Source organism: Aristolochia californica, unplaced genomic scaffold (assembly GCF_029961685.1).
Source record: "Aristolochia californica isolate CCGP_79_NKW_82.1479 unplaced genomic scaffold, dmAriCali1.0.hap1 SCAF_12, whole genome shotgun sequence".
Lineage (NCBI taxonomy): Eukaryota > Viridiplantae > Streptophyta > Magnoliopsida > Piperales > Aristolochiaceae > Aristolochia > Aristolochia californica.
The window spans coordinates 21,802,108-21,828,425 of record NW_027181793.1 but is presented as its reverse complement, the minus strand read 5'-3'; the positions used below and the strand labels follow the sequence as shown (position 1 = coordinate 21,828,425).

Below are 26,318 nucleotides of genomic sequence, written 5' to 3'. Positions count from 1 at the left end.
AGCTCTATGCTCAAACTCAACAGATAGATGACATGCTTTGCCGAACACTAGGCGAAATGGAGACATCCCAATAGGAGTCTTATAAGCAGTTTGATAGGCCCATAAAGCATCATCCAATCGAGTGGACCAATCTTTCCTATCAAAGCGAACCGACTTCTCCAAAATCCGTTTGATCTCCCTATTAGAGATTTCCACTTGACCACAAGTTTGCGGGTGGTACGGAGTGGACACCCGATGAGTGATGGAATATTTCTTCAATAAGGTCTCAAATGCTCTGTTACAAAAATGAGATCCCCCATCACTGATGATCGCTCTCGGGGTACCAAACCGATTAAAGATATTTTCTTTTAAAACTTTTACCACCACTTTGTGATCGTTTGTCTTACATGATATAGCTTCAATCCATTTAGAGATATATTCAACAACAACAAGGATGTATTGATAGCCGAACGAGACAGGAAAAGGACCCATGAAATCAATACCCCACACATCAAACAATTCAACAATAAGAATGGGGTTAAGAGGCATCATGTTCTTCCTAGACAAACAACCAGTTCGTTGGCATTTATCACACACCTGACAAAACTCATGGGCATCTCTAAATAATGAAGGCCAATAGAAACTACATTGCAAGACTTTAGCCGCGGTCTTTCTAGCACCAAAATGTCCACCACATGCGTGGGAATGACAAAATTCAAGAATGTTGGCAAAGTCTTGCTCATGTACACAACGCCTAATGACTTAGTCAGAACACACCTTGAACAAATAAGGGTCGTCCCAAAAATAATGTTTGAGTTGGGAAAAGAATTTCAACCGATCTTGTTTACTCCAATAATCAGGAATCTTATGAGTTACAAGATAGTTGACTATGTCAGCAAACCAAGGCAACTGGGATACTTGGAGAAGTTGTTCATCAGGGAAGGAATCATTTAAAGGAAGGAATCCTTCCTGAGGTACTACATAGATCCTAGATAGATGATCAGCAACAACATTCTCACAACCCTTCTTATCTCGAATCTCAAGGTCAAATTCTTGCAATTGCAAGATCCATCTAATCAAGCGAGGTTTAGTGTCCTTGATGGATAATAAGTACTTCAAAGCGGAATGATCAGTGAACACTATAACCTTTGACCCTAACAGATACGATCTGAATTTGTTCAAGGCAAACACAACAGCTAGCAACTCCTTCTCAGTGGTAGTGTAATTCAATTGAGCATCATGAAGAGTGTGGCTAGCATACTGAATGACACAGGGCATTTTATCCGTCTTTTGCCCCAAAACAGCCCCCAATGCATAGTCAGAGGCATCACACATCAACTCAAAAGGCAAAGACCCGGGTAAGTATTCCCGCCTGTCACGCAGGTGACCCGGGTTCGATCCCCGGCAGCGGCGCCAAAAACATGATGTAAATTTTAGTTACATCGGCTTTAATACCTCGCAAGCGTACAAATCTTTTATGTAATTTAGCAGGAAGTGAGGGTCATATCCACAGGGAGGACTGAATTTTTGTGTATTCTTCAGTCAACTAGCCTAACCAAATATGATGAATTAATATGAACTAAACACTAATTATATCTTAAATTATCAAGCAATCATCTGGTTAACTACTTGCACAATAGGAAACGTCGACTCTGGATTTTACGGTGACTCGTGCCTCTCTCGAGCGCCACGTAACCATGGATCTGATTTCTCAATCCTTGTGTCTAGCCCCTCTCGGGCGCATAGAGTAAAAGACAGAAATCGGATTAAAATACCAAAATCCAACCTCAATTATAATCCTACCCTAATTAGCTAATTTACTCAAATATCCGAAAAAAAATATTCAATAAACATTAATTATCAAATCAGATTCAATAAACATTCAAAACCTAGTTCGAACTATATAAAAAAATTAAATTCAAAAATAACGAATTACTCCCCTTCTTCTTCCTCTCACTCGGGCAGCAACTCGTTCTCACGGGTGCTGCAATTTCCCGAAGTTAATGGCTTCGGGTTGGCAAGAGTGAGTGACCGGAGGTAGAGACGACGCCGACGACGAAGGGTGGAAGCCGACGGACGGAGGTAACGTCCGGCGAAGAACGAAACAGAGTTGACGTTCTCTAACCGGCTCTCTCGAGTCTCGGTCGGAGTCAGAATAGCTCCGGGAATGGTCGGAAATATGTAATAGATGTCGGAGGATGGTCAGAAAGCGGAATTGGCACCGGAGAAGCCCTCTCGGATCCCCTCCCAGCCTGGCGAGCAGAAAATAGCACTGTCGAAATCACCCCGATGGAGACTCTCTCGAGCTCTCCTCGGGTTTGTTCTCGGTTTCTAGACGGCGGTGGACGATGGTGGACGACGGTGGCGGGGCGAAAGGCAGTGGCTCGGCGAACGACGGTGGGAGACTCCTCTTGGGTCCTCCCCGAACAACGGTGGGAGACTCCTCTTGGGTCCTCCCCTGTTTTCGGTCCTCTCTTTTCTCTTGACGCACCCCCCCCCCCCCCTTCGTTCGACGCTCCCTCCTTCCTTTAATACCAGTTTTTCTTGTTTTAAAACGATTTGCCCTAAAAATCACCTCCATTTCACAAAGGGCATTTTGGTAAATATCTCCTTCTCCACCAAAATTCTCTTGAAATTCCATAATTGAATCTATAAAAAGCATTTCAGGAAGAAATAAACCTTAAAAACAATGAAATATAATTCAGGAGAGAAAAATATGCAATATCGACAGTGATTAATGCCAAATTCAATAAATACTCATTTCATTTGAAACCCGATAAATAACCACCTATAACACAATTATAAAGGTTATTCTATTATAATTAACCTAGTTCTCATGTTAGAATATGGCATCTATCAAGCATCCAACGAGAGAAGAATTTTTTTTTTGTGACGCTAGTTGTATCACTTGTTGTAGCATACCCCAATACGAATAAGCAACCGAACAACAAGTTGAACTATCACCGATGCCACTTGTAACTTTTGTTTCAACATTAACAACCTTTGTGGGATCTGCCCCAACGGTTGCCTCATTGGCAAAATGCAGCATGTCCCCTGAAACCTCAACCATGGTGTTTCTGCCTAACTCAACCCACTATTGGGTTCATAAGATTACACCCCTCCTGGAGAATGAGCTTGTCATCAAGGTTGACAGTGGGGATGTATGCCAAACATCTCCACATCTCCCAAAATAGCATATGTGGTGGCTATCATCCATCCAGTTCAAATACACGCTATCATCCATCTTGTACCATTGCCCCGGAATATTCCTCCCATAGCAGACGTAGTTCCCAGAAATTGCCCTGTTGTTGAGCTGGCCAGCTGTTCCGGACTGCAAGCGTTGGACAACAAGTGGCATAACACTAGGACCCTCCAAGCTGGTCAGCTGCTGCTCGACCCTGTCATAGGAGTTGCATCTACCACAGGCATGTTTGATTTCTCCTTCCAATTTTTTGGTAGAAGTAAAGCGTTGCAGTACTCCGAAGTCACCCTCATGATTGTTCTTTGATGTACAAGGAAGTGAGCTTTGTCTATTAGCTGTTGTGTTCTGCTCGCCAATCCCTCCAAGCCGAAAGGTAGATTCCTAGTGGTGATGTATGTTAGAAGAAATTCCTGGTGCTTGGCCCTTCTGCCCGTCCAAAATAGTGTCTGCAGCCTCTTTTGTGTCGTGCTCGGAGATTTGAGGTCGTTTGACCGTTTCTGCGGCAGTAGCGAGTTGGTCATTGTAATCCCGCTTTGATACCAGCTGTTATGGTCCCGGATCTAACACATGGATTCGTAGGGAGGAAAAAGAAAAAGATGAAAATTAAGCCAAAGGGAAGCTTGAAAAGCCTAAGTTCGTTAAGGAAAACGCACACCCTGAGCTCGTTGAGGAGAACTCCAAACCTTTATTTAACCTAGATCAATGCTTGATTTTCTCATTACTCTTACCTCTTAAATAGGGTTCACCCTTACAAGGTTTAAGATAAAATATTACAAAAATACCCCTATAAATAAAATTTTCCAGAAATACCCATGTGGCCTAAAACCTAAATAAATAAAATAATTTAAAAAAACAACTAAAATAGTAATGTTATTGCGTGCATAATAAACACCAGCCCAACACTTATGACTTATAGCCAATAGCTACAAGGTACAAGCACCTAGACCATCCTCTACCTTCGCCAATGATGCCATCGCCATGGAGCTTCACCTTCGTCGTTATTGTTGCCGTCCACCGTACCAACTGTCGATCATGGTCAGCCCATCCACCCTCTCCTCTCGATGCCTCGTCCAACGCAAGTACATGTGCAACATGTGAAGTTGCACGTGCGAAGAAAAAAAACCTATTCTTCCCAGATGATGTGATTTTGTCCGCCCCAACCGCTGCCCTTCCACTTCTCTTTACTGGACGTGACAATTTTGTCAACCCTAGCCGCTACTAGTACCATTGTTCTTTCTATGGACAATGCAATTTCTTCAGCCCATCCACTACTAGTGCCACTGCCCATCCACATCTCTTCATCGAACTATGTGATTTCATCCACCCCACCTGCTACCAGTGTCACTGCTCTTCCACATCTTTTCTTCGGACAATATGATTTTGTATACCCCAGTTGCTACCAGTGCCGTAGCTCTTCCACATCTCTTCTCCGGACGATGCGATATCGTACGGCCCATCCGCTACCAATGCTACTACTTTTCCACATCTCTTCATCGAACGATGCGATTTTATCTGCCCTCGCTGATACCAGTGCCACTATTCTCATCGGATGATGCGATTTTGTCCACCCAAGCCTTTATCAGTGCCACTGCTCTTCCCGGCTATTAGTGTCGCTGCTCTTCCCATCTTTTTGCTTCCAAGAACCCTCAAAACAAATATCCTTACAAAGCCACTGCCAAATTCACGGTTTCAGTTGCTACGAGACAAGATTGGTCCCTCTAACAAGTGACCTATCTTGAGGGGGCATGATAAGGGATAAGCATAATTCCATCAGTTATCAGATAAGATCCCATTGGATTTATCCCATGATGTATTTATCTTATCATGTAAATATTATCTTCTTTATTCTAAATTGTATAAATACCACCCTTACACAAATGTAAAGTTGTCGTTCAGTTCATCCTCTTATGTTGTTCAGTTCAACATCCAACAGTTTGTCGTTCAGTTCATCCTCTTATGTTGTTCAGTTCAACATCCAACAGTATAAACATGTATCGAGAAGGTCTGATCACCAAAATCTGAAGGAGATAAATTTTGGGACTTGTCATAAAGAAAAATTTTAATATGTTTACTTTAAGAAAAAAACAGGAATTTATAGATTTTATTTTCCAAATTCATGAAACTATGAAATTAAACTTGAACTGACGAGAACCAACAATAAGAAGGCTACAAGGGTAAGCTTGTGAGAGGCAACCTCTCTTCCCATTCTAAATGATCAAAGAAGAAAGTACTCATGAGATTAACTGGTCTCTGCGCGTGCTTTCTGAACGAGGAAACAGCTTGTATAACTGAACTTTTATGTTTCCGATACATGAAAACGTATGTACAGAGACAGATTTTCTAGCCTAAAGAAAGTAAACCTCCATTTATTACGCAATTAACTAGTCCAATGGCCACTCTAGAACACCTCGACGCCAGGTGTTGGCATCTTTTCAAGATTATTGCTGATACTTACCCCCTCCTGATTTCCTGTGAATGCTACAGCCAAGCGACCTTTCAAGCCATTCAAGACAATCCTCACTCCAAACGGCAGATCATCTGCCTCTTCCTACTCCACTCATGGCAGGCAAGAAGGTGAAGCTTGCTTGGATATTGAACGACTCCACGAGGAGGGCGGCATGCAGGAAGAGGACAAAGGGTTTATTGAAGAAGGTGAGCGAATTGAGCACCCTCTGTGGGGTGGAGGTAGCTATTGTAGCGATCAATCCCGACAACCCAGATCCTGATACCTGGCCGTCCGTCCCTGATGCCATCCGCACTTTGGAAAAGTTCGAGTGTCTTCCCAAGTTGGATCAAATCAAGAGGACGATGAACCAGGAAGGGTTTTTCAGGAAACAGATTGAAAAACTCGACCAACAAGCGAAGAAGATAGCGAATAGAAACCAAGACCTTCACCTGGATACCCTCTTATATCAGTGTCTCAGTGGGAAAAGCCTTGATGATCTTAACAGCCAAGATCTTTGTGATTTGGCCAGGATGATCGACGCCAAGGCCAAAGCACTAGAGGAGGGGATCAACGATCTCAAAGGCAAGGAGACTCATTCGGTTCAGCAGGCATCAGTTGAAGAAAGGATTGGAAACAATGACAGCCGCAGGATGGTTCCAATGGTGGATTTCTTTAAAGAGCAGACTTGTTTCATAGAAACCATGGAGCCTGATGAACATGTTGGACCATCCAATGGCACCGGTGCTGTCAAACCTTTTGATGCTAGTGACTTGGTTGATGAATTTTCAGGTGATTTTTGAATCAATAGAAAACCCCCAATGACCCAAATTCTGTCATCAATAAGCTTAAGGTTCTACATTTTTTTTTCTTCTACAAACCCTACCTTACAATGAACTGGGATTGATTAAGCTTTCCTTAGAGATTGTCTTTCCATATAATGTGTAAGCTCCTTTTTTTCGCAATAACGTTGTTAATCATTGTTGTGGTTGGCACGACCTAGACGAGCACGTGTCAAACTCTTGAAATTTAGAAATTTAATTTGGTAGTTTTTATTTAGTTCTATATGTTAAAAGCTAGATTCTCTTGTTTCCGTACAATATCTAGAATCTAATTGTCGGTTGATTTCCGTATATTGTCGGTTAATTTTTTTTTATTTAAGAAATTAACTTCACGCTGCCAATTCAAAATAGAGTTGATCTCCAAATGAATAAGAACTTGTGTATGTTTTCCATCGTATGGATACAATTTGGTAGTTCTTATTCAGTTCTATATGTCAAAGCAAGATTCTCTTGTTCTATACAATATCTATAATCAAAACATCGGCTAATTTTTTAATCTTGTCAAGTTGGATCTGGTATTGTGACAATTTTTATCTGTTTGTTTTAGCAGGAAATCATGGGAGTAGAATTCTCTGAAATTTTATCTAGCTTAAATGTTATTTGTTAGTTTATTTCATTTTTTACTAATGTTATTTTACAAACTGTGCCTTAATTAATTATCATACAAACAGTAGCACCACATTGCCTTTTTCAGTGACATTTCCAGTGTCCAGATGATGAGCCTGAATTTGTTGTGCCATCGAGTCCTTAATAACCATTGCATTCAGCATGTCTAGATAAAGAGCTTCAAATGACCCAAGATTAGTGAAAGTTATTTTAAAATAATCCCATTAGGGACCTGAGTTGAACCCCACAGAATAGAATAAGAAGAACTGGTGTGTATGTAGGAGATTCCTGTAGGAGCAGTTTCATTCTACATAGGATGAAGAGTCAATTTTGTTAAATAGTCCTGGAAACATATTAGAATGCATCATGTGAATGAATAGAGGAGCATAACCCCAATCGCTTTCTTATGTTCTCTCTCTAACACACCCTCCAACGGTCGAAGCCATATTCAGGATAAGTTGTGATGACATTTTCCTTGTCAAAGTTACAGGAAACCTTAATATGGTTTAGTACTAAGCTCGGCTTCTTTTGCTCGGAGAGAACCAGAGAGAAATGGGTTAAAAGGATGAGGAGGACTTTAAAAGGGAAGGAGAAATATGGCTCGTTTGACACGGAGTGAGCGCTTCCAGCTCCAGAGGCATTCAAATGAGCTCCATCGAACCCGCCAAACCATGCATTCACCTTCCTCTTCAAGAACGTGGAAACTGATTTCAAGGCTCTGGATGTGATGCGTCGAAGCTTAGAGTTATCAAACCGTGCCTTTGCTGGCGATGCCAGATGTGTATAGTACTTCCTTGTCTGTCGTCCGGCCATGGTCATTTGCTCATGGAGGCTTGTGTCTATTGAAGATTCGCCGGAGTGTTCAAGGGTAGGACGACGATGGCAATTAAGCAAGTCGAGCAAGATAATGTCTTATTTAAGCTCTTATATAGAAGTAAAAGCTCGCGATATATCAGATATTCAATTTCCTTCTAAAATACTAGTTGATAGATTTCTTCAAAACAAAACCTAGATGTTAATAAGTATGAGGATAAAATTAATATTATCTCCTCTTACACTTAACATTGCAAGATTTAACTTTAACAAGCTATATTAAATATCTAAATGCCACCATTCATGAGATGTAAGAAAGATACGGGTATGTAATTTTATTTCCTTCAAAAATCTAGTTCATCACTTTATTTCAAGACAACTAGACTTCTAGTGTACCCTTTTTCTCAGTATGACTACTTGGCCGTAGCCTTGGAACTTCCGCTCTCTTTTTCCATGGCCAGCGGAGCCACCTCTCCTTCATATCCCTTAAGAAAGTGAATCCTCTTCTCCATAGGTTTTGTCTTCACATCAACACTCTTGTTGATATCATCAAGATCTGTAATGGTTAAGTTTGCAATGTTTCTTCCTCCAAGGCATTGGTACATGAGAAGATCAGTTTCAATCTACTTATTTTTCTTCTCTAACCTCCTGTTGCTGCTCAAGCTTCTCATTGGATTGCCTATAGATCCTTCTTTATATGACATTTTCGTGCAACGCTAACTCTGTGGAAGGCTTTTAAATTTTAGGATGGTGTCCACTGCATCTGGGATATTTGTCAAGAACCACACTTACATGGACCCCGCAAAGCGTGCTTAGTTCACTCACTTTCTTGATCAAGCCTCTCCTCCTCTTCTTGAAAGCATCTTTCCTTCTCACCTCATTAGCAATCCAGGCAAGAGTGACCTTCTTACGAGCCATGGAAGGTGATGACAAGATGAGAGTAGGATGAATAGGAGAGCAAAATGTCTTGAACTTCCATTGCTTTAGAATATACAGATGTAACCAGGTTTTGGCAAGGTACATTTAGCGGTCAAAATGGCAAAGTAAATTTATTGTGTGATGATGAATTTGCTGTTTTCAAGTGTAGAACATCACTTTAGTTGACAAATATGACCTGGTACTAATTAACATGAAGCTACATTATAGTCGTTATCTCATTTTGACAGGTCATCTTAGTCATTTAGGAAGGTAGAAATGAGAGCAAGGAGTGGATGCTTTGACATATTTCTTGAGTCCCGCTACCAAAGGGGAAGTGAGGCCCACCTCTTTACTGGTGTCCATTTCTCCCTTGTATGGGTGTTGAGGCTCAAAATTTTACCGGAATTATGATTATAGCAAATTGAAACACTTAACATTGGCCTTAGTATTTTTTTTTTGGAAAACAAAGAAACTTCAAACACTTTGAAAAAGGAACCAACTCCTTATATTTGAACCGAGCCTTCCAACATGAAGGAAGAGAAAAAAAAAAGGTGTCAAACTTTAGCTATAGTGAGTTTTAAAAGAAAAAAGGAGTTGACCCCTCAGTAGGAGTTGAACCCATTAGGCAAAAAGGGGTCCTATCCCTAGGATAGAAGAATTGAAAAGAATTTTCAATCTTAGTCTTCAATCTCCATTGGTTAAAATAATTCTTCATACATGCCAATTCTTCATCTTATGTTCTCTCCCTTTATTGGATATTTTAACCACTTAAAAAATTACCATTATATGTGGAATAAAATACCTCTTTCTTGTATTTCTTCTTTTACTTTCCTCAAACTCGGGATATAAAGGACATAAAGACATAGCTTGGATAAAACAAATATGGGAGAAAATTCATACATAGCCAAATGATAAGACTCCATATATCAGTAAAAAAGGGTCTAAATTTGGAAAGAAAAAAAACTCCACTTGATTTCAATAAAGGGAACCAAAGGTCAAATTTTAGGGCACAAACAGCGACTAGTCACTTTTAAAAGGTAGTTTAAACAAAAATACCTCTTGGGAGAAGATTATAGATTTGACTTAAGCTGGACATTGGATGCACTCTTGTTCTTTAAAAGTAGTGGATCTACCAACATTGCTCTTAAATGATGAAATAAAAGAAGATAAATGGAAGAAATACTAGATGAACACAAAGATTGTAACACACGTACTTGAAATGGAAGGTGTCGATAATGCAACACTCATACTTCCAAAAAACAAGGAGGCAATCATCAAATCAATAAATTAATCTGAGTTGCTAGTCTTGAGACGAACAAAGGGATGAAACAACTTATAAGACTAAATTTGTATCATTCCTTATGAAGTTTCTTAAAGGAATGAAATAACATTCATTGGGAGAAAAAAGCTTACCACAATTGACCCCAAAAAAAAGGAATTTTTTGGTGGAAGTTCAAGGACACATAAAGGCAATAAAGGTAGTTTAATAAGAGAACTTAGGCTAGGAGCTAACAACAAAAAAGTTAATAAAATAAAAGTGAAATCTCCAATAGATTTTTTTTTTTTTTTGAAAAATAGACCCTTCTTCTCTCTTATTTCACTTTTGGGACAACCTCAAATCCTAATTTATGGTTTCATGTAGGAGACAAGTTAATTTTGTCCAGAAAAATGGTTTTTCAAGAGGAAATGCAAATGAATTGTTATATAGGAGTGAATTTTAGGTTTACAAACTGAAGGTAATGGCTGGAGAAAAAAGAAAGAAACTTTCACATGCATGGCTGCTATATGATGCATGCTTGTAAGTTGATGAGGCATGCAATTAAGACATAAATTTTGAAAAATAAAACGAATAAATTCTTGTTTTTTCTTAAAGTAAACAGATTAATTTTTTTCTTGATGACAAGTCCCGAAATTTATCAGGTTAAGAGTTTGGTGATCTGACCTTTTCAATACATGTTTATATAGTTATGAGATTCCTCAGCTTAGCAGCTATAGGGGGGGTTAGTGCACAATGTAAGTTCAGGGGGAAAGTGAGAGGGAATGTAAAGTATTTTCCATAGGGAAAGTGAGAGGGAATGTAAAGTACTTGTTTGTGTTAGTGTGCGCAATAGAAAGTGCAGTGTAAAGTACTTGTTTGTATTAGTGTACACAATGGAAAGTGTGGTATCAAGTGCAGATAAATTATTTATTAAATTAAATATTTTGATATATCTGACTTTCAGAAAAATAAATTAATATTATTTAATAAATAAAATATATCAAATATAAAAATTAAATAAATGATTAATTTATATTATTAAAATTTTAATTTTATAATATCTAAATATGAAATAATTAAACAAACATCGTACTACACAGTGTACTACACAAACATCGTAATAATAAAAATAAAATTTTACAAATATAACTCAATCACTTATTTAATATAAAAAAATTAAGATTGTATATACAAAAATAAAACACACAAAATACTTTTCAAATTAGGGTGGGAAAACAGGGTGGATCTAGTTCCTGTTTTAGTTTTTTTTTTTTTTTTGTCAAATTAGAAGTAGGGGTTTAAGGTTAAGGGTTGGGGGTAAAGTTGAGTTCTTAAAAATATGATTCGAGAATAGGTTGAGTGTTTAGAACTCCACTTGACCCAAAGTTAAAATTATTTTAAAAAGAACGAAAGAAAATAAAAATAAATTATTAGTTTTAATTATACTTTATAATTAAAAAATAAAATTGGGAAGTAATTAAATACTATGTATTGCATAATGAAAAAGTCCCAAATATGAATGTAAAATAAAAAATAGAAAAAAAATTATAAAAAAATAAAACAGAAAATAAATAATAACAATTGTTATTTAAAAGGAAAAATTAATAATAATAATTATTTAAAACGAGTTATTGTAGCTCGTCTTCCTTGCTCAGCTAGTGGAATGAATAACAGAGGATGCAGCGAGTGGAATGAATTACGGAGGTCGTAGAGAGAGGAGAGAAGTCATCGATGCAGGGGATAGCGAGAGGAAAAGAGTCGAGCGTCGGGGAGAGGTCGCAGAGGGGGCGACTGAAATCGTCGAAGGTCGCGAGTGAGAGAGAAGCCGAAGAGGTTGCAAAGAGGGGAGAGGTCGTTGGTGTTGGGGACGACGAGAGGCAGGGAGTCGAGCGCCGGAGAAAGGTCGCACAGAGGGCAATTGAAATCGGCGAAGGTCGGTTGCGAGCGAGAGAAAAAAAAATTCACTAAAGCCCTCGTTCGACAGAGCCTTCCTTCCCGACAGCCCGAGTCCGATGTAATTGAGAGACAGAGAGTGAATTCAGATCTTAACCCCTCTAAATTCACTTTCCCTCCCATTATGCCTAAAACAGGGGAAAGTGAAATACATTTGTATTGTACGTTCCCCCTACACTTACGCTACGCACTAACAGCCTTTGGCATATTTTACCCAACGTAAGTGAAATACATTTCACTTACGCTGCGCACTAATAGGGCCATAGATACCTTCGAGGTTTAAATTTATTTTTTAACTTTCCTCTCAAATTCACACTTTATATAGAGGTGTTCACCTTCATTAAGAATCCAATTCCATATAAACACCCATCAAGTGGGACCCATGGGCAAAATTTATGTATATTAAGTTTCATCAAATTCTTCTGAAATATAAGTATACCAATTAATTTTAAAATACTAATTTGTAATACTTGTAGAAAAAATAAATTGTCTACAATGTGAAGTTAATCAATAACTCTTTACAATTATTATTTTTGCCTCATAAAAGAAATTTTCCATTAGGATGAAACCTTCAACCTCCCATGTGAAGTTAATCAATAACTCTTTACAATTATTATTTTTGCCTCATAAAAGAAATTTTCCATTAGGCTGAAACCTTCAACCTCCCAAAAATATATTTTTTCCAAAAAAAACTTATATGTATGAATATCAAACTATGTTGTCTTGTTTCACCCTTATACCTCATGTAGATGTTGAAATTGAGGCTCAAGATTGCTCTAAGTGCTTGAATATTGATCATAATAAACTCAGCCACATCATATTGGCCTATGAGTTAACTTTTTTGTAGAAAAGAAAGGAACTTTAGACATTTTTGAAAACAGAGTCAAGCCCTCAATAAGAGTAAGTCCGTGAGGTAAAAGGAATCTAATCCTAATCCTACAAAGAAGAAAGAAGTCAAGTCCAATCATAGGAGTTGAGCCGAAAATGCAAGCATTAAAGAAAAAAAGGAGTCAAACCCCAGTTACAAAAAAGTATAGATAGCTCAATTTACCATTTCTATTATTTTAATTTTTATTATGTAAAATTTTAAGTTGATAATTAATTAAACATATTTTTAATAAGGTAATTGTGTAAATAAAAACTCTTCAATGGGAGTTCATGTTTGCTTGGACGTACCACATTTACCTCACAAGAAAACCATGTTGTATTTCGTGATTACATACTCATCATTGCCAACCATCATGCCATTCTTGAAAATCAGCTTTCCTAGTTTATCCCCTTCCAAGTGAAGTAAATATTTGGAGCTTTAGGCGAATGTAAACTATATGTTCTATTTAGTTTTGTGAAAAACTAAACTAACCATTTGAGGGAAGTGTTGACTAACAAAAGAAAATGAAATTTGGACATCATTAATGAAATGTTCCTATTTATTTTAATTTCAAAAGTAGATAAAGAAGTTAATAAATATTAGGTTGAATTTCCACCACAATATTCAAGAGTTGAAACATTAAATGACCTAGTTTAGTATTGAAATGGTATTACAAAGCTAGATTAGATGTTATATAATCATTTGGATATGCTTGCCTGTAGAAATTTGAATGTGGGTCACAAGAGAAAACCTCCATTGTGGTTATCTTGATTGGATGTGGATTTGCAACCTAGTCATACATATAATAGTGCAATGCATAAAGTATATGACTCACAACGTAGAAGTAAAGTTTTTTTTATGGCGACTGTAATGGGTGTGAAATTGGATATATTCATGTCAAAGTGTAATGCTTGCGAAGTTGGACGCACTCCTTCATATAAACCAAGCAAGCAAGTGGTCGGGTATCACATATTTTACACTAGTTGCCTTCTTTCTCTTGTTGTTTTGATTTCAGATTTGAATATCCAAAACTATTCCAACTCTAAATCTTGATTTATTCACTTCAAAAATAGGTTATAATGATTGGATGTGAAGTATAAGTCAATTATTGATTAAAATATTGGAAAAGAAGGAATGAAAAAAATGCTCAACCCATCAATTTAAGGAAAATATTAGACAAAAACATTTTAGAAATGTTTATGGAACTTACTTTGGTTCCGTGAAGAAAAAAAATTATAAATGAAGAGTAAGAAGAGAGATGAAAAAGAGAGTTCAAATGACTTTGTATTTTGAGGATTTAGCTATTTATACTTACTCACGAGTCATGTACTTTTACATATTACATGTCAAGATACATAATAACACATTGTGGAAAAGCTAAGATCTATCTTGATTCATCCTAGCAGTGTCATAATTTCATTTTAGATGCTTCCTGATTGAGATGAGTAAGAGTTATATCATGGATAAATCCAATAATGGACAAATTAAGCAAGTCGAGCAAGATAATGTCTTATTTAGGCTCTTAGATAGAAGCAAAAGCTAGATTAATATCAAATATGTAATTTCCTTCTAAAATACTAGTTGACGAATTTCTTCAAAACAAAAACTCTAGATTCACTAATTAGACAATCACTAGAAGTTAATAAGTATGAGGATAAAATTGACATTATCTCCTTTTACACTTAACATTGCAACATTTCACTTTAACAAGCTTTATTAAACATCTAAATGTCACCATTCATGAGATGCAAGAAAGATATGGGTATACAATTTTATTGCCCTTCAAAAATCTAGTACATCACTTTATTTCAAGACAACTAGACTTCAATTGTACCCTTTTTCTCAGTATGACTATTTGGCCTTAGCCTTGGAAATTCCACTCTCTTTTTCCATGGCCGGCAGAGCCACCTCTCCTTCATATCCCTTAAGATAGTTAATCATCTTCTCCGCAGCTTTTGTCTTCACATCAATCCTCTTGTTGATATCATGAAGATCTGCAATGGTTAAGTCTGCAATGTTTCTTCCTCCTAGGTATTGGTACATGAGGTGATCAATTTCAACCTCCTTAGTTTTCTTCTCTAACCTCTCCAATTGTTGCTCAAGCTTCTCATTGGATTGCCTATACAATCCTTCTTGATCTAACATTTTCTTGCAACGATTACTCTGTGGAAGGGTTTCAAATTTGAGGACTGTGTCCACTGGATCTGGGATAGAGGACCATACTTCTGGTTCTCCCTCGTAAGGGTTGTCAAGCACCACACTTACCTCCACCCCGCAAAGGGTGCTTAGTTCACTCACCTTCTTGATCAAGCTTCTCCTCCTCTTCATGAAAGTAGCCTTCCTTATCACATCATTAGCAATCCAAGCAAGAGTGACCTTCTTACAAGCCATGGAAGGTGATGACAAGACGAGAGTAGGATGAATAGGAGAGCAAGATGTCTTGAACATCCATTGTTTTTGAATATATAGAAGTAACCAACTCATGGCAAGGTACATTTAGCTGTCAAAATAGAAAAGCAAATTTATTGTGTGATGATGAATTTGCCATTTTTAAGTAGGAAATCACTTTAGTTGACAAATATTTGCTGGTACTAATTAACATGAAGCTACGTTATAGCCGTTATCTCATTTTGACAAGTCATCTTAGTCTTTATTTGAGTAGTCATTTAGGAAGGTAGAAATGTAAGCAAGGAGTGGACGCTCTGACATATTTCTGGAGTCTTGCTTCTATAGGGGAAGTGAGCCCCACCTCATTAATGGGGTCCGTTTCTCCCTTTTACAAGTGTTGAGGCTAAAGATTGCCTAGATTTTGATGATAGCAAATTGAAACACTTAACATTGGCCTACGAGTATTTTTTTTGGAAAATAAAGAAACTTCAAACATTTTTGAAAAAGGAATTGACTCCATATATTGGAATCGAGCCTTCCAACATGAAGAAAGAGAAAAAAGACAAACTTCAGCTATAAAGAGTTTTAAAACAAAAAAAGAAGTTGGCCCATCAATAGGAGTTGAAACCATTAGGCAAAAAGGAGTCATATCCCTGAAGTAAAAGAATTGAAAACAATTTTCAATCTTGGTCTTCAATCTTTATTGGTTAAAAAAATTCTTAGTAGATGCCAATTCTTCATCTTATATTTTTTAGGAATTAGACGTCCTAATTCCAAAATAACGAGAAAAATAATAATAAATATGAAATAAAGGAAAAGGCAAGCACGGAAATACAGAACAAGATTTATACAGGTTCCCCTCAAGGTGAGACTACATCCTGTCTTTCATTGTTGCAGTAACTACCTATAAAAATGAGTGACAGAAGACATGACGAAGTCTTACCTTGAGGCGAACCTATATAAATCTTGTTATGTATTTCCATGCTTGCCATTTCCTTTCTTCAGCGTTTATTATTATTGCTCCCGTTTGTTTTGAATTAGGGTGTCTACTTCCATAGGGTAAGTGGCGACAATGCAACAGTCATACTTCCAAAAAAACAAGGAGGAAATCATTATATCAATAGATTAATCAAAGTGGCCAGTCTTGAGACAAACAAAGGGATGAAACAACTAATAAGACTAAATTTTTATCATGCCTTTTGAAATTATTTTAAAGGAAGTAACATTGAGTGGGAGCAAAAGGCTTACCACAGTTGACCCCTAAAAAGTAAGTTTTGGTGGAAGCTCAAGAACGCATAAGGGCAATAAATGGAGGTGAATAAAAGAACTTGCTTATGCTAAGAGCTAACGACAAAAATTAAATAAAAAAAACTCCGTATATTTTTTTTTTTAGAAATAGACCCTTCTCTCTTATTGCTCTTTTGGGATGACCTTAAATCCTAATTTACGGTTTCATCTGGGAAACAAGTTAATTTTGTCCAGAAAAAAAGTTTTTTCAAGAGGAAATTCAAAGGAATTTTCTTTCATATATGAGTGAATTTCAGGCATAGAAACTAAAAGTAATGGATGGAGAAAAAAATAAACATAAAGTTTGACAAGTATGGCTCCTATATGGTACATGTAAAACGTGATTTTGATAGAGAAGAAAGGACTCAGATGTGCATGCTTGTAAATTGATGAGGCATGCAATTAAAAAAACATAAATTTGGAGCTTAGAATTTTTATACTAAAGGAAAAACTACCATAATTAAAACATAAAGGAATATCTTTGAGGAGGAGCCTTCTAACGTTGATATCTCTCTCTCTAAAGACATCAAATTGAGAAATGATTTGTTGGGTTAGAAACTAGACTCGTAGAGATTTAAAATCCATATAAATTATCTTTCTTGATAATATAAATAGAGATTTAATTTCCATATAAATTCTCATTCTTGATAGCATAAATAGAGATTCAATTCTCCATATAAATGCTCATTCTTGATAGTGTAAAATGCCTTGAACAATTAAGCAATTTGTTATTGCTTGAACCCTAAACCCTAAACCTTTCCTGCTATCTATCCTTTGTTGATTCAAATGTTATTTTATCTTTGTAAAGAACTTTGATGGATAAAATTCCTTTCACATTGGAAAATAGACTCAAAGTCCGTTTTGTCAATAGATAATTTGTAGTATACAAAGTGTACTATGGAGATGTGAATGTCAAGGAAAAAAATAATACTGGGACTGGAAAAAATTAATGACAAAGGAAAAGAATAACACAAACCTAAACTAATACAGATGATAGATAAGAAAAAGATAACATAATCTCTATGGGTAGACTGAGTCACTCATAGAATCTACTCTGATGCCAAGTTGAATTCATGGAAAAGAGAAATAATGTATTGACTTGTTTAATTTGATTACATTCGGCCTCTATTTATAATAAAGGAATGGCGGAGAATCATAATGAAACTAAACTACCTAAGTACCAGTTGCACACATACTAGAATTCCTAATTATAATCAAAGTAAACAAATATTTAAAGGTAAATACTAGAATAATTATAAACAACTCTTAAAAAGTAGAATCATAAAAATACTAAACTTATTAAAATATACCCTTGTATTATCAGTATCATAATAAATAATTATAATATTATAAGACATATTTTAGAGGTAATTTATTAAAATACCTATTTATACCTTAAATCTTATAATATATTACCAAATCAATCGAAAAGATTAAATTATGGGTCTACCAATTTGAAGAATTATGGGTCCTATTTCACACGTGTAGGTCCATATTAGCTTGATTTGTAACTAGGTCTCATCTAAGAGGTATGGGTCCATGTTAAAGTGATTTTTTTATTACATTATCCATTTATATAAATTATGTATAAATAAAATGAAATCCCATGTCAAATAAACACTTAATTTCTCCTATTTCTAAAAAGAAAGATCTCTCTTGGATAAGCTTTATTTTGTAATTTCATTAAAGAAGTGGTTTTATAGGTCTCGGAAGGAGATTTTGGATTTTTTTTTTATTTTCTACTCTATGACGGGTGTGTTTATTTTATGAGCAAGAAAATTGTTGTTCAATATGAGTTTGACAATTCATTGCTGAAATTGGAGGAATTTACGAATTACCATTCCTCGTGAGTTGACTCGTTACCATATATTTTCTTATGAAAATGCCCTTTACTCTAATTACTCTCCTCAGCTCCCTCTTTAGTTAGTTGATGATTGCTCCTATTGACTTCAAACTTTAAAGATAAGCAATCGTTAAGCCCTTTCAAGTCCCTCAACTTTCAATATTGCACTACTTAACAACATCAGAGTCGCGATGGGTTCCTATGCCGCCTCCCCTATTTCTCCTCCATTTTCTAGACACATATATCTGTTTCTAAGAATCGTCATTGTCGATTAGAGAAGAGAAACGGGTGTTCTCAGTTGCCGATGGCGAAGCTTATTGAGAAGCTTGGAAGTAGGGAGAGGAAACTGGGACCAAAATCGTTGTTGTGATTCGCCTTCCAAATTCTCCAACGGTAGCAGTTGTCGTTGAATTGGTTTTTGTCTCATCTCTCTTTCCCATCTGTCTCCAAGGGCTTTTTGTACGTAACCAGCAGCCTTCGTTCTCTATTCTCCCTTCGTATTAAAGCGTTCCATCATATATAGGCTTTGGCACGTGACTGGTCACGGTGGTCATTAGGTTTCGTATATCCTGTAAACAAAGTGCGAGATTCATAGGTTTTTACACCAAAGTTTTTCTTTTTCCTAATTTACTACAGCTTTATACCAGTTGTAGGAAAATTAAAACTCAAACCTTCATGTAGAAAACCTCTCCACAAAAAAATTAGTATTTGTTTCCTCTTATTGTTTGAGGTACTCTCTTAATGCTAACTCCACTCAAGTTTTTCAAAAGAACAGATTGGTAGTGTTTCACAATTGTTGCTGTATGAATCCATGCTCCGAAGAAAAAACAAAAATGGGCATGCGATTAAGTCATCCAAAACCATTTTTTTAAATTTTTTTCTCTGTCTCAATGATCCAGTTTTCCAGTCCTTGAATCAGAACGATCTGATTTAGTACAAATGGACAAAACTAGAGTTATTTTTCAAAGAAATTTTTTGTGTGTGATTATTGAATAAAATTTATACATAATTATGCAATTTTTATAAATAATTTTATGCATAGTGTATAGATAGTTTTATGTAGCATTAATATGTAGAGGTTATGCCCAATTTTATGTAAAATGTATGCATAATTTTATATACAATTTATTTGACATGTATTTTATACCAAATTTTAAATATAGGTTGGAGCTCAAACTCGGTTAAAATTATTGGGTTGGAGCTCAAGTACAATTTTAGGCTCAAGGCTAGGCTCGAGTTCAAAATATTTAAATCAAACCCGGCTCAAACATAGCCAGGTTCAGGCTCGGCTTGATTCAATGCCACCCCTACACATAGCCCTTACCCTGGAATTAAAAATGCATTAAAGTCAGCTAATCAACATAGACAACTAAAAACTTGCGAAAGGTTTACAACACCAACCCAACACTTGGGACTTATAGCCAATAGCTAGAAGGTACAAGCACTTAGATCCAATTAATAGATTTTTAGTAACTCTCGATCAGCTTACATGAGTCTTGATTAGTTTACAATTGAGAAGGATATTTTATTATCTAATTAAATCATAATTAAGCCTCTTAATAGACAAATATTACAATCAAATTCAAATAGAATATTACAACCAACGCTAAGGTTAATTCACCAGCAATTCAGTAGTTGTAATTAATTAGATTTAACTAAAAGCTATTTAAAAACTCTAAGGTAGAAATGCAGGTAAACTTTCATGTCAATCAATCAAATATGAATATTAGGGCATATTATGATATGCAAACTAGGGCCTATTAAGATATGAAAATCAGTAAACAAACCTCCACCAACCAAAAACCAAGTACTTAAACCATATGTTAAAACCAAAGCATTGAAATTATTAGCTTTTAATGAAATCCTTTGGCAAAATAACTTTTTTCACGAGCTATGGGAGCACTTGGGAGGTTTGGAATTCGTGTAGGCAAGGATGTCTCAAAGTTTTGGATGAGTTTGATATATAACACGATTCCCAACAAACAAACAAAAGAAGAAGTATTCTAAAGCAATGGAAGTTCAAGTCATTTTGCTTTTCTATTCATTCTACTCTCGTCTTGTCATCACCTTCAATGGCTCATAAGAAGGTCACTCTTGCTTGGATTGCTAATTATGTGAGAAGGAAGGCTACTTTCATGAAGAGGAAGAGAGGCTTGATCAAAAAGATGAGTGAACTAAGCACCCTTTGCGGGGTGGAGGGTAAGTGTGGTGCTTGACAACCCTTACAAGGGAAAACCGGAAGTATGGTCCTCTATCCGAGATGCAGCGGACACCTTCGTCAAATTTCAAAGCCTTCCACAGAGTGATCATTGCACGAAAATGTTAGATCAAGAAGGATTATATAGGCAATCCAATGAGAAATTTGAGCGACAATTGGAGAGGTTAGAGAAGAAAGATAAGGAGATTGAAACCGATCACCTCATGTACCAATACCTTGGAGGAAGAAACATTGAAGACTTAACCATTGCAGATCTTGATGATATCAGCAAGAGGATTGATGCGAAGACAAAAGTTGTGGAGAAGAAAATTAACTTTCTTATGGGATATGAAGGAGATGTGGCTCTGCCAGCCATGGAAAAAGAGAGTGGAAGTTCCAACGTTAAGGCCAAATAGTCATACTGAGAAAAAAGGGTACAATTGAAGTCTAATTGTCTTGAAATAAAGTTATGAACAAGATTTTTGAAGGGCAATAAAATTGTATACCCAGATATTTCTTACATCTCTTGAATGGTGATATTTAGATATTTAATAAAACTTTTTAAAGTGAAATGTTGCAATGTTCAGTGTATGAGGAGATAATGTCAATTTTATCCTCATACTTATCAACATCTTATGATAGTCTAATTAATGAATCTAGAGTTTTTGTTTAGAAGAAAATTCCAACTAGTATTTTAGAAGGAAATTGCATATTTGATATTTCGCTAGCTTTTGATTCTATCTAAGAGTCTAAATAAGAAATTATCTTGCTCAACTTAATTTGTCCATTAGTGGATTTATCCATGCTAGAACTCCTACTCATCTCAATTAGGAAGCATATAAAATGAAATTATGACACTCCTAGGATGAATCGAGATAGATCTTAGCTTTTCCACAATTTGTTGTTATGTATCTTGACAAGTAATATGACTCATGAGTAAGTATAAATAGCTAAATCCTCAAAATCCAAAGTCATTTGAGCTCTCTTCTTCATATCTCTCCTTAATTTTCAATTATTATTTTTTTCATGGAATCAAAGTAAGTGTCATAAACACTTCTAAAATATTTTTGTCTAATATTTTCCATAAATTGATGGGATTAGACTCCTTTTGTCTGATGGACTTACTCCTATTTTCCATAAATTGATAGGATTAGACTCCTTTTGTCTGATGGACTTACTCCTATTTTCCATAAATTGATAGGATTAGACTCCTATTGAGGATTTGACTCTGTTTTTAAATCACTGTGGGAGAACTTGGGAGCTTTGAAATTCATGTAGGCAATTCACTATTGGAGAAGTTTTGGAGGAGTTTGATATATATATAACTTGATTCCCAACATACAAAAAACTATTTATTATGAATAGATAAATCTATTTTGGAATTTAGCAAAACCAAATGAAATGAAGGTCCAAAAATTACAAAAAAAAATCAATAAATTCTATTTTATTGCTAAAATTTAGAAGATGACATCTAAAAACTTTGAATTTCAACAACATGACTGTATAAACATGTATCAGATAACCAAATTCTGGAGCAGATCAATTTCAGGACTTGACATCAAGAAAAATTTTATTATGTTTACTTTAAGCAAAAACAGGAATTTGTCCATTTTATTTTTCAAATTCATGAAACTATGAAATTAAACATGAACTGACGAGAACCAACAATAAGAAGGCTACAAAGGTAATCTTGTGAGAGTCAACCTCTCTTCCCATTCTAAATGATCAAAGAAGAAAGCACTCCTCATGAGATTAACTGGTCTCCGCGCGTGCTTTCTGAACGAGGCAACAGCTTGTATAACTGAACTTTTATGTTTCCATTACATAAAAATGTATGTACAGAGACAGATTTTCCAGCCTAAAGAAAGTAAATCTCCATTTATTACGCAATTAACTAGTCCAATGGCCACTCTAGAACACCTCGACGCCAGGTGTTGGCATCTTTTCAAGATTAATGCTGATACTTACCCCCTCCTGATTTCCTGTGCATGCCACAGCCAGGCGACCTTTCAAACCATTCAAGACAAACCTCAAACTCGAAACGGCAGATCATCTGCCTCTTCCTACTCCACTCATGGCACGCAAGAAGGTGAAACTTGCTTGGATATTGAACGACTCTACGAGGAGGGTGGCATGCAGCAAGAGGACAAAGGGTTTACTGAAGAAGGTGAGCGAATTGAGCACCCTCTGTGGGGTGGAGGTGGCTGTTGTAGCGATCAATCCCGACAACCCAGAGCCTGATATCTGGCCGTCCGTCCCTGATGCCATCCGCACTTTGGAAAAGTTCAAGTCTCTTCCCAAGCTGGATCAAATCAAGAGGACGATGAACCAGGAAGGGTTTTTCAGGAAAAAGATTGAAAAACTCGAGCAACAAGCGAAGAAGATGGCGAATGGAAACAAAGACCTTCACCTGGATACCCTCTTATATCAGTGTCTCAGTGGGAAAAGCCTTGATGATCTTAACGGCCAAGATCTTAGTGATTTGGCCAGGATGATCGACGCAAAGGCCAATGCACTAGAGGAGAGGATCAACGATCTCAAAGGCAAGGAGACTCATTCGGTTCAGCAGGCATCAGTTGAGGAAGGGATCGGAAGCAACAATGACAGCCGCAGGATGGTTCCAATGGTGGAGTTCCTTAAAGAGCAGACTTGTTTCATGGAAACCATGGAGGCTGATGAACAAGTTGGACCATCCAATGGCACCGGTGCTGTCAAACCTTTTGATGCAGACGACTTGGTTGATGAATTTTCAGGTGATTTTTGAATCAATATAAAACCCCCAATGATCCAAATCTAGAATTGTCATCAATAAGCTTAAGGTCAGATGAATAACCTGAAAATAATACTTGTAAGCGACTGGGTGAGATATGTTGAAACCAAAAAATTCTAGCGGCTCCAAAACAGGAGGCTGAGAATGGACCCTAAAAGGACTCATGACAACCACCTATTTAGAGGTTCTACATTTTTTTTTCTTCAACAAACCCTACCTTACAATGAACTGGGATTGATTAAGCTTTCCTTAGAGATTATCTTTCCATAAAATGTGTAAGTTTCTTTTTTTCGCAATAACGTTGTTAATTATTGTTGTGGCTGGCACGACCTAGACGAGCATGTGTAAAACTCTTGAAAGTTAGAAATTTAATTCGGTAGTTCTTATTTAGTTCTATACGTTAAATGCTAGATTCTCTTGTTTCCATACAATATCTAGAATCTAATTCTTTGTTGATTTCCGTATATTGCGAGTTGTTCTGGTTTTTTGAAAATTTTAGTGGTTTGATTCAGTAGGAAATCATGGGAGATGAATTCTCTGAAATTTATTTGAATCGAATACTGTTAGTTAATTTATTTCATTTTTATTATTTTAGAAAAAAACTACATGGAATTTTACCACTTTTCCTTAATTAGTGACATTTCTAGAGTGTAGTAGGAGAGCCTCAATTTGTCGTGTAAATCAGCATGTCTAGACATAGAACTTTTACATGATCCCTATGCCGCCTCCCCTATTTCTCCACCATTTTCTGGACACATATATCTATTTATGAGAATCATCATTGTCGATTATAGAGGAGAAATGGGTGTTCTCAGTTGCTGATGGCAAAACTTGTTGAAAAGCTTGGAAGTAGGGAGAGGGAGCTGGGACCAAAACTGTTGTTGTGATTCGCCTTCCAAAGTCTCCAACGGTAGGGATTGCCATTCAATTGTTTTTCTCTCATGTCTCTTTCCCATCCGTCTCCAAGGGCTTTCTGTACATAACCAACAACCTTCGTTTTCTATTCTCCCTTTGCATTGAAGAGTTCCATTAGCCTTGCGGAAAGGAAAATCATATATAGGATTTGGCGGGCGACTGGTCACTGTGGTTGTTAGGTTTCGTATATCTTGTAAACAAAGTACGGGATTCATAAGTTTTACACCAAAGTTTTTCTTTTTCCTATTTTGCTTCAACTTTATACAAGTTGTAGGAAAACTAAAACCCAAACCTTCATGTAGAAAACCTCTCCACAAAAATTTTAGTATTTGTTTCCTCTTATTGTTTGAGGTACTCTCTTAATGCTAACTCCACTCAAGTTTTTCTGAAGAACAGATTGGAACCGTTTCACAACTGTTGCTGTAAGAATCCATGCTGCGAAGAAAAAACGAGAATGGGCATTTTTCTTAAATTTTTTCTCTGTCTCAATGATCTGGTTTTCTAGTCCTTGAATCCGAACGATCTGATTTAGTACAAATGGATGAAACTAGCTTTGCTTTTCAAAGGAATCTTTTGTGTTTGATTATTGAATAAAATTTATGCATAATTATACAGTTTTTATGAATGATTTTATGCTTAGTGTATAGATAATTTTATGTAGCGTTAATATACAGAGGTTATGCCCAATTTTATTTAAAATGTATGCATAATTTTATATATAATTTATTTGACATGTATTTTATGCAAAATTTTAAATGTAGGTTGGAGCTTGAACTTGGTTAAAATTTTTGGGCTTGAGCTCGATTACAATTTTAGGCTCAAGGCTAGCTTCGGTTCGAGCTCGAGTTCGAAATATTTAAATCAAGTCCGACTTGAACATAGGCAGGTTCGGGCTCAGCTTGATTCGATGCCACCCCTACATAGAGCCCTTACCTTGGAATTAAAAATGCATTAAAGTCAGCTAAACGACTTAGACAACTAAAAACACGCAAAAGGTTTACAAAACTGGAGCATCCAACCAGAGAGGAATTTTTTTTGTGACACTACCTGCATCACTTGCTATAGCATACCCCAATATGAATAAGCTACAGAACAACAAATTGAACTATCACCGGCACCACTGGTAACTTTTGCTTCGACATTAACAACCTTTGTGGGATCTGCCCCAACGGTTGCCTCATTGGCAAATTGCAACATGTCCTTGAAAACCTTAGCCATGGTGTCTCTGCCTGACTCAGCCCACTATTGGGTTCATAAAATTACACCCCTCCTGAAGAACGAGCTTGTCCTTAAGGTCAACAGTGGGGATGTGTGCCAAACATCTCCACATCTCCCCAAGTAGGATCTGTGGCAGCTATCATCCATCCAGCATAGATACACGCTGTCATCCATCTTGTACCATTGCCTAGGAATATTCCTCCCATAGCAGATGAAGGTCCCAGAAATTGCCCTGTTGTTGAGCTGGCCAGCTGTTCTGGACTACAAGCGCTGGACAGCAAGTGGCAGAACACTAGGGCCCTCCAATTTGGTCAGTTGCTGCTCGACCCTGTCATAGGAGTTGCATCTACCACAGGGATGTTTGTTTTCTCCTTCCAATTTTTTGGTAGAAGTAAAGTGTTGCAGTACTCCGAAGTCACCCTCATGATTGTTCTTTGATGTACATGGAAGTGAGCTTTGTCTATTAGCTGTTGTGTTCTGTTCGCCAATCCCTCCAAGTCGAAAGGTAGATTCCTAGTGGTGATGTATGTTAGAAGAAATTCCTGGTGCTTGGCCCTTTTGCCCATCCAAAACAGCGTCTGCTGCCTCTTCTATACATATATCATGCTCGGAGATTTGAGGTCGTCTAACCTTTTCTGCAGCAGCAGCGAGTTGCTCCCTTGCAAAAATTTCTGGTCTACGCATTTTCTCAAATAATTCTTCCAATACATCAAGTATCGCTCTATATTTTTCTTGGAACGAAGAATCGCTCATTGTATTCCTGCTTTGATACCATTTGATACGGTCCCGGATCTAACATATGGATTTGTAGGGAGGAA

The 26,318-nt window shown here is 36.7% G+C and overlaps 2 protein-coding genes across 2 annotated transcripts; one reads left to right on the top strand and one right to left on the bottom strand.

Moving 5' to 3' along the window:
• Nucleotides 1-5,740: 5,740 nt before the first annotated feature.
• LOC137946710 (agamous-like MADS-box protein AGL80) lies at nt 5,741-6,427 on the top strand. Its single transcript, XM_068793024.1, has one exon. It carries the CDS (start codon nt 5,741-5,743, stop codon nt 6,425-6,427), a length of 687 nt encoding a protein of 228 aa, XP_068649125.1.
• An 8,306-nt stretch (nt 6,428-14,733) lies between these two features.
• On the bottom strand, nt 14,734-15,273 carry LOC137946709 (agamous-like MADS-box protein AGL80). The gene has a single exon (XM_068793023.1). It carries the CDS (start codon nt 15,271-15,273, stop codon nt 14,734-14,736), a length of 540 nt encoding a protein of 179 aa, XP_068649124.1.
• Between the last annotated feature and the right edge of the window lie 11,045 nt (nt 15,274-26,318).

What these genes read in the sequence shown, in the direction of transcription:
- LOC137946710 (XM_068793024.1), top strand. Translation starts at nt 5,741, where the DNA reads ATGGCAGGCAAGAAGGTGAAGCTTGCTTGGATATTGAACGACTCCACG.
- LOC137946709 (XM_068793023.1), bottom strand. Translation starts at nt 15,273, where the DNA reads ATGGCTTGTAAGAAGGTCACTCTTGCTTGGATTGCTAATGATGTGATA.